The sequence below is a fragment of the Porites lutea genome, chromosome 4 (assembly GCF_958299795.1).
Source record: "Porites lutea chromosome 4, jaPorLute2.1, whole genome shotgun sequence".
NCBI lineage: Eukaryota > Metazoa > Cnidaria > Anthozoa > Scleractinia > Poritidae > Porites > Porites lutea.
In genome coordinates, this window is record NC_133204.1 from 31,937,502 (window position 1) to 31,947,376 (window position 9,875).

At 36.8% G+C, this 9,875-nt stretch overlaps 1 protein-coding gene across 1 annotated transcript; it reads left to right on the forward strand.

The window, feature by feature from the left end:
• Positions 1-3,165: 3,165 nt before the first annotated feature.
• Positions 3,166-9,123, forward strand: LOC140933309 (uncharacterized). Its single transcript, XM_073382843.1, has 5 exons — positions 3,166-3,397; positions 6,343-6,625; positions 7,069-7,181; positions 7,892-8,090; positions 8,614-9,123. The coding sequence occupies exons 1-5, from the start codon at positions 3,200-3,202 to the stop codon at positions 8,679-8,681; spliced, it is 861 nt and encodes a 286-aa protein (XP_073238944.1). The 5' UTR covers positions 3,166-3,199; the 3' UTR covers positions 8,682-9,123.
• The last annotated feature ends 752 nt before the right edge of the window (positions 9,124-9,875 follow it).

Below are 9,875 nucleotides of genomic sequence, written 5' to 3' on the forward strand. Positions count from 1 at the left end.
ACTTTTGAATTCTCTCTTGATAACACTGAATAAACGTTTGAGGTTCTCGCCAGTAAACCAACTTTCGATTAGTTTGGTCTCAAAATATTTCTTTGTGTGAAATTTACAAATCCTAGGGGCTACACTGGGCCTTTTTCCCTGTCTGTCCCATTATTGTTTTTGCTGTCTTTTTTATAACGATTTTCTATCAGGACAACGCCCTCCATGGCTTTCAAAATTTCAAACATGGCAGTGAAAAAAGCAATGGAACACAGAAGACGATTACTTAAAGTCTACTCATTAAAATTTTGTGACATTTGGCAGAAATTTTACTTTTATCGTATTTTAAATAATGAGAACTTTAAAATGGAAGTTGAACAGACGAATTTTGTGACACATTTAGTAATTACAGTACAATTATATTATTGATTATGTAAAAACCCGTCTGTTAAAATTTCGTCTAATAAATTCCAAATGGTAATGATTAATTATAGTAAGCTGTGTGCAAGTTTATAGGTAAACCTAATGAGCGAATTTTATGTAAACTGAGCAAAAGTGAAGGTTGTATTCAGTCGTTCATGATGCCATGGAAACTACAAAAACGTCACATTTTACCTGTCGATGAAAATCTTTCGTCAGTATATTTTTCAGTTTCAGCTTGTGAGCTGCAACCTTTCTCTTGCCATGATTTGGCAAAAAACATATACTCACAAACTGCCACAACTGTGCTCAGCCACCTTTAATCAAACAATAAACTAGTAATCCACAAATCCGTTAACTTAAGGGCACATTCATGTGACTTATGAGGGAAAGGCTAAGTATTTTACAGTGAAACATCTTACATCGAGTTGATAACCTTACATGTACACCCAAAAACCGCAATCATCTTCGATCACATTCAGGAACCATAATGGCTCTTGATCACAGTAGATTAGGCCTGGAAAACAAATCAGGCCGAATTTTTTGCTTTCGACAAATTTACTTTACAAAATCTTGCCAACAAATCTGGGGGTGTGTAAACCAACTATTTATACTTTTTATACGTCACATCTGAGATGAAACGGTACTTTTTATTATACAGACCACGGACAGAATGCAGTATTTCACAATTTTTCAAGACAAATTGCACTTAGTCAATATTCAGACTGTTCAGCAAATTTCCAAAATCACCTATACGGCCAGCCGGTTGTCACTTTTGACGAGCGCCAAATTTACAGTGAACATTAATAGAGTTACGCTTCAATATAATAAAGAATTAATTATGTTTTTCTTACTATTTAATGGTTTTATAATGATGTGTAATCTTAAAAAGCGTTTGACACGCGCGGCAATTTGAGTACTCCTGCAAGCGGTGTTCACGAACGACTGAAAACAAACGGCACAGCGATTAAAATTGCAAGAGAGACTACTAACAATAAATATAAGAAATATAATTGGGTGAAACATTTAACCAGACAACAATTTTCATTCACGAAGACAAGTATCAAAGTTTTTTTTTTATAAAAATCCTGAGTCTTAAAGCTTAAGTTTATGTTTTAAGTCGGCTTCCCGGTGTTTGCTTTTTTCAAAGATGAACTCGAGGCAAGAAAGAATAAAGTTTTCTTTCTACAGCCTAATTTACAACTAAATATTCTTCGGAACGTTTTCTGTCTAGAAAATATATCTAATGACTTTTAAAAGTTCTGTAAGCTTACATCAAACCTGATACTAGGTACTGTGCTTGACCTCATGAAATTAGATATATATATATAAATATATATATATATATATATATATATATATATATATATATATATATATATATATGCGTAGGAGGTTTCAAAAGTCTCAAGCGATTCTGGTCTTACTTGATAGCCGTTCAGGACCTGCATCTCGAATGGTAAGCGTGAGTAATTATTGTAGTTGATGTTTGTTTATATATATATATATATATATATATATATATATATATATATATATATATATATATATATATATATAAAAACAAACATCAACTACAATAATTACTCACGCTTACCATTCGAGATGCAGCTCCTGAACGGCTATCAAGTAAGACCAGAATCGCTTGAGACTTTTGAAACCTCCTACGCATCAAGCAAGGTGAAAAACGAAAACGATGCCATCCGAAATCAGATTTCCGACTGTGATAAGCGACATATCTCTCAACCAAAAAAAACAATAAACAAACTAGCCATGAATAACAGAAGACTCTTGATAGCAGCTGTATTTCATTTTGTACATCCAGTGAAAAAAGACAGTTAAAAACATCACAAGTTGACACAAAACTCTGACAGCTTCAGCTGTCAAAGTAAACAAGTTTGAAGATGCTGCAAAAGTTTCCGCATGAACTCACCTGTCAAATTTTGACCAATCAGAGCATAAAAATTGGACGTAAAGCGTGACCAACGCGTGACCTTAGTATGAAAAGGTCTTCCCCGCCTGTATTTCTAAATAACTGGCTGAATTTTCGTGTCCGAGGTTAGTTTGAAATCAGAATCTTAATAGTGTGGGAACGTAGTGACATGAACACAACATATATCATATGAATTTTTAAAAAAATAAACTTGCGCCTGTGATCATTTGAAAACTAGTAACTTGTCAGCGGATAACTTCAAAAAAGAACTCGACCTCGATGGGTTGACACCCGAGCCCGCAATACATTCAGGTGATACGGGTGAGCGGATACCTTGTTTTGACAGCTGTCAATTGATCCATGGACATTATCCATGATTGATCACAATATTGATGTGCAATCAGTTTTCTCCTGGGTTTCCAAAGTAGTTAGAAAGTGTGAAAGTAAACATTGGTTTTCCTGTGTTGCGGACGGACGGACGGACGGCGGTCGGTCGGTCGGCCGGTCGATGTACGGTCACGTGATTACCAAATTTTCTGGGATGGGTAGATTTAAATAGCTATGGGGCTCCGCCCACGTGCACGCTCGGTGAGATGTAAAAACAACGTAACTGCACTAATTACTACAGCTAGTAGATTTGGGAAGGTTTATTTTTATTATTTATTGCTATTTTTTACCGTAAATGATGCTTAACTCTTTATAATTATCATAAAAAAGAGTTACCTCCATGTAAACGTGTCAAAAAATTCCCTGTACTTAGGCAGTTTCAGAATTGGCGTCTAAATGTGATCACTTTGTGTTTTTTAATTATTCAGAACGGTAGAAACGGAAACCCACGCTGCTGATTGCGTCAATGCAGGGATTAGAATGAAAAAAGATCTGGGATTCTTACATCTAGGGAAAGTTGATCAGGAGTACATACAGGACCCGGACTTACGTGAAATATTGGAAAAAACAGTCCTGGATAGTAATAAAACAGGAGTGTTTGAAGACCAAGAACTGCGTTTGATAACCTCAGTAATTTACAGCCAATGCTTTGAACTTAAAGGCAATAGAAAGAAAGAGGTATTTTAACTTCTGATAACTACGGTATGTCGTCCTTGGTCCCGCCGGTTTTACTTTGTGATGTAATTTTCGGGAAGAAAATATGGCTACAATACAAACAAAACTTTCCCAGTGTATATTAAGCTCGAGTCGAGGTTTTCCTGGTGCTAGCGAAGGCTGGAAAATCAAGTTAACGCGAACGTAGGTGAATTTAGTTCTGTTGTTTGTGTCTTTTTGATGACGCCTTAAATTACCTGGAGTGGATATATTTTGAATTCACGCATATGCGATTAAGTGTGGTAAGAAATTTAATTTTGGTGTATACGGCGTAAAAGAACTGTTAAAAATTTGGTCGACAGGCTGAAATTTAAAACCAAAGTTGTAGATAACATTCCAAACTAATTTTTGCGCAGTAGGTACTTGGTCTGGTCACCGGACAATAACATAAACCAGTCAAATAGTGAGTGAATAGGGAAAGCCTCAGCTGAGAGTTCAATTTTCGTTCCGTTCAGTTCTTAGTAAATTAGGATTCATGAACTGAAGTGAGGATCTTTCAACTTTGAGTCACATTTTAAGTAAAGCACTTTCAATGAGTGTTAAATGTATTGCTCGAGACTTTCCCAGTAGCACTGTACTTTATTTATTACGTAATGATATAGAAGGCCATGAAAAGGAAGCTTATATCCGTCCGATCGGCTTCATTAGGGAGCTTTAGCAAAGTCAAAAAATTCAAGCAATGGGTAGTTTTTTATTGAGCAAAACATTACTCTGCACGGACTGCACGTTCATGATGACGCACGCTTTTCGGTCGGATTTCTTTGCCGTTGCTGCACGACTAAAGGTGATGGTACACGAGACAATTCGCAACGACGATTTTTAGCGCAACACAGCGTTGCAACATTGTTGCGACATTGTTTTGAAAATTATTTACAAAATTTTTCCAACATTGCAACGTTGTGTTGCGCTAACAATTGTCTTTGCGAATCGTCCCGTGTAACATCACCTTAAGGGTGGCCCGAACCTATTTATATGCTTGTCGGTTATGTTTTTGATTTACGTTTTTCAGAATGAAAGATTCAACCGATTTCTATGATTTTTGGCATACCAGATAAATAATGATGGAACTTTAAGAAAATGTTTTTTTTTCTTGTTGATATAAAAACCTTCGAGATATGGGCATATATTTACAAAAACATGTCAATAACTTCGAAATCCCACGACAGATTTTTCCCTAACTTCAGCAAATAAGCCTCAGAGATCTCTAGTTTTACATCTGCAAGTTTGAAGGCAATCGGGACCGTAGATTTCGCTGCACAAAATGCTGGTTAAATTTAACCTTAAAATGCTACACTAACACATTTGTGAAAGTTGACGCACGAATAGAGGTAGAGTAGTTAGCACTACAAGAAGAACAACTTTATGCTGAGTGCGCCGTAATATTAAAGAACTTCTATTCATCAAACTTACGTTGTATTTGTCCCTCTCTTATAGAAAGAAATCTTAACAAAGCAAAATATAGCGTCTACGAAAAAGTGTCAAGAGTTTTTAGCGTCGCAGGTTCCCGTTTTGAAGAGAAATAATGCCACCAACTCCAGTACTTCTAACCATCTATTTTTCAGCTGCAATAAAAACCCTTGTATTTGGTAATTTATTCAAGCTTTTTAGACCTGCCATCATATTCGCACGGGAAGTTTACCACTCGGGAATAAAGATGTAGATAAAAATGACAATCGTCTTATTCTTTTCATTATCCCCAACAGAAAAGATGATTAAGATGATTACGTTTAACCCAGGATTAAGCCAAATTGTAAGCAAGGTTTTCTTGTCTAAAGAACACGTAACTCGAGCTTACAAAATACTGTTGTGCCTTTACTTGAAAAAAAAAAAAGAAATGATAGCACAAAATGTTACAATAGCTAATGTATATGAAGGTAAATACAAAAAGTGGAACAAAATTTTAATCCTGGATTAGCGCTAATCGGCCTTTCAGGAACCGGGCCCTGATAGGAAGTTTTTTCGGGGGTCGCAAACAAGCAACGAAAAATTTCTTTACTCTCTAAACTTACATTGAATTCATTTAATATAGTGGCGATTTCGCTTCTGTCGCATCGTTACTGCACGACACACATTCGCACAGAAGTGAATAATTCTTAATGAGACCAAACTATAGCTCTTTACACAGAAATCTCATTTTGGTTTCGAAGTTAAAATGATGTCTACAGAAAATATACAGGAATTTAGATCAGTTGGTGCTTGGAACCTTTAATTCTTTTTGCGCACTTTTGATGCCGGCCTACAAAGTGCCCAAAGTGGTCAGACCAAGCAAGGAACCACTGGCCGAACCAGGGGCCTTCAAACGGAGCGGTCATTTTCTATGACGCAGCATTTTCGGCAAAGTTCAGAAGCTGTCGGAGAGGGGTGAATAGGGGTATGCAAATCCGCCGATCCGTTATGATTTATTAACCAAATCCGCCGTTAAAATTTTGCCTGAATCCAAAATCCGGGCAAAAATACTTTTATTACACGCAAAGTCCAAAATTCGGGCCCAAAAAAAGGAAGAATCCGCAATCCGCTGCAATTGCAGGATCCGGAAACCCGTTAAAAGCTCGCTTGAATCCGAAATCCGGGCAAAAAAATTTTCAAAATCCGCCGATCCGTTCGCCTATTCACCCCCCTCCTGTCGGTTTGTCACAAGTTAGTAAAATGTAAAGGCAACTTACAGGACAAATTTCAGCTCACTACTCCTTTTCTAAGATAAGAAATACTCATTTACGTCCTTTTCGTCCGGACCAAGGACAACATATTGTATTCCTATATGATTCAAAGTAACAAATAAAAGAATAAAGAGGATATTGCTAAGCATCTATAGCAACCAAATGAATCGTAAGATCTACTTTAGAGCAATGTAAAGGCTACTGATAAAATAATTGTTCAGTTAATCGTAGCTAATCGTGTTATCTTCGAAGGTGGAAGTGGACGGAGAATTCAACCTTTCGACCATCTTTGCTCAGTTGAAGGGAACCATCAGGATGACAGATATTCCACCAAATATACCACCAAGAAAGAATACTCGAGGACCATTCCTGTTCCAGTGTTGCCGTGTTGTCTTTAACAAAGAGACAAACCGATTGGAACTCCCCAAGGGAGAGATTGTTGGTAAAACTGTGAGATGTAAAGAAGAAGAGAAGGAGGCCGAGTACGAAAACACCACAGTCAGCTTGGTGGAGGACGAGGAGAGTAATTTGACTGGTTAGATCAAAATATAATTCTGGGTTTCTAACGTTCTTTCACATTCGCAAAAAAATGTAGTGATTGCAATTATCATTGGGTGCTTCCAATTTCTTGCTGGAGCTGAAAATGGCGATATCAGTTTTTCCGGAAGAGAATTTTAATCGCTGTATTAAGCTGATGCTTAGTCGTTCTTTACATGATATTGAATGACAATGTTAATATAAATAAAGGCGATAAACTAGCATATTATTGTGATTAGCCAAGCCTAAAAGCGGAGCTTCCTTTACATACTTACAAGTACAAGTAGGTCAGAAGATAAAAGAATACACTCTAGTTATGAGGCCAGTTACTACAAATATAATTTGTGTCCACTAGTGCCTTTCGAAAGATTCAGTGTTATTTTGCCAACAACGAAAAGTCACTCTTTAATAAATCTACACTCAATATTTTCTATATCCTAGATTTTTTGACAACTGACGATATTGCGAAACTGGAGGACATAAAGGATTCAGTGTTGAAACCTACCAAGAACAGAGAGAAGCGTAAAGAACGGGTCAAAAAGTACCTGAAGTGGGTAAGAACAATTACAGCAAATAATCAGTCACGTTCAAATCAATTTTCTAAAAGCTCGAACCAAATGATTTTTTGGCGATTTTTTCAAAATGTCCTTAAGCACGAGTTTCGCCAATTCTGCTTTCTATAAAAAATCCCAGATGCCATGATCGGATGCCATGGGTACGAGATGACTTACTTGATCTGAAATAAAAATATTTTTAAGCAAAAAAAGCGGTTTTATAAATAAGTTATTCATGCGAAGAAAAGACAAACATAAGAACGTCTAATTGCAACATATTTTAGACTAAAAGACGAAACGCACTTCTTTCGAACACTTCACTATTCTACCCCTCTCTAGATTTTTCTCCGTGTTAAGGTTTCTTTGCGCCGTCTGCCCTAACACGCTTTCAATAGGCATTTATGGCGAAATTATAGTCAACTATTCCAGCCTCTTATTTCAGTTCAGGTTCGTTAAAACGATTTAAACTATTTTGAGCAGGGGGCTTAAGTCTGTAACAGACTGGTATTCAGTCAGAGTGAGACTAAGTGGATGCTATCTAGAACTAGACAAAAAGTGAAACACTGACTGAAACTTTCGTCAGACATTGCATATGCAACTTCTTGGGAATACATTGAGGGAGTACCGAGCTTTTGCTGTCTAGGAGATCGTTAGATCAGTATACGCTATAAGTAGACTAACAACTGGCGTTTTTACTCATTACTTTTCAGTTTGTTGACGCGCTGTCAACAAGGCCAGCAGCGGAAAAGAGAGTGTTGTCACTTGACAAGCCTGTCACTGATGTGGACTGTGAATTTCTACGAACCATTTTTGTTCCTGCCAATAAGAATAGTTCAACGCTGACTTTCCCGCAATTCTTCAACGACGAAAAACTTCAGGGATATGCAATTGTTTTGAAGATTCTCTCTGGTAAGACATAAAACGTGACACATATGGACAGGAGAAACGGGCCACAGGAAAAACTCTCCTGAACTTATGTCATTAAAAAAGTAGAAGACATTTTTTTCAAACTGCATCTGAAGATCGCTTATCGTTTCCACTGTTGTGATCAAGGATAAGTGAAGAAGGAAAAAGGGAAAAAACTTCGTTATTATTTGTTTCACTAATTAGAAACAAGAAACAATATTACGATCACATCCAGTTAGCCGCAATCTGAAGTAACGGTACAATGGTCGACGAAAGAGTTTTATAAGTGACTTTATTTTGATGGTAACTGAGGTAGGATTTTTATCTAAGATTTTAAGGTCCAGGAATAATAAATTATAATCATTTCTTTGAAATAAATTGATTTCGGATCACAGATCAAGTTCAAGAGATGGTTACAATCTCCGCTGGGTGAGGGGGATTTGATTTTTGTTTAATACTGGACTGTAGCAATAATTTGAAGTTATTGAATTGCACATTAAGTTTTCTTTCTCGATGCACTCAACAGATTTGTCGGAGGAAACCTGGGATGAAATTGAGAAAGCCTGGGCCGAGCAGGAAGAGCCTTCGGAGTAAAACAAAAGAAGTAGCTGATTGTTTTCAGGAGCAATTTGAGTTTGCATCACACGAGTCAATGTTGTAGTTGCGAGATGTGACAAATATTTGAAATAGTCCTTTAATTGGAAGTAATATGATACCCCGGTCATAATCACGTGGTTTCCAATCATTACCCCAGTAACGGGATTGTTTCAGTTGTATCGTAAGTTTTGGTGAAACATTTAATACAAGCGAAAGCTATCACAGATGAAAACGCTCTAAACTTGGAGCATCAGTGGTGAGGTTTTTAATTTTAAAGTATCAGTACTCCTACAGAGACTCAAAATGTCCACAAGTTAGTACTTGTAATCAAATGGTGACGAGTGAAATTAGGGAATAATTTCACGCGTGTTCTGTCCAAATCCTAATAATTTCCCGAGCCTTTTGATTACCAATTGATATTATGGATGACGAATTGCACTCACAGTAGTTGGTTTTGGAAAAATTTATCACGTTGATTATAGATTGAGAACTCCGCGCACTGAAAACTTTAGATCTTAAATTTTGCCTTAAGTTCTGAATTGATGTGCTTTTTCGTGTGTTTAGATTTTCTAAAGCGCCTTTAAATGCCCGTGACATCTTCATTCAAAACATTTTAAAACTTCGTCGCTATCTTTTCACTGAGACGTACGGAAGGTTTCCATTTCACATGTGAAATTACAAATTAATGCTGAAATTTCGCGGCCAAAATTAAGGAGTAATTCGTCACCCATGATATTATAATTACAATCAAATAATCTTGATTTGTGCATTATTCATGGCTCGTTTATCAGTTTTATTACCAGAGTACTTAGTAGCTATTAGAGACCCTTAGATTCGAGGACGGGGACGACTACGAGGACCAGATTTAACTTCAAGTTTTTTTCTCGTCTTCTCAAAGAAATAGATACCTCGGAAAGTTTCATTGTGTTTTTCTCCACCAAATTATTTGGTATTATTCTTTTACTGAAGGAGATTAATCCGTCTCCCTATCCTAAAATGATAAAAATTCTAAAATTTGTCAACTTGTTTCCGCCACTTCGACATTCTCGCCAAAATTCGTAGTAGGATGACTACGGCTATCACGTTTTCACGCCAAAATGACTTTGGTTCATGCGCGTGCACTAAAACCTCGTACCCGTAGTCTCACTCGTCTCAGAATCTAACGGTCTTTATTGATCGGGACGTTTCGAT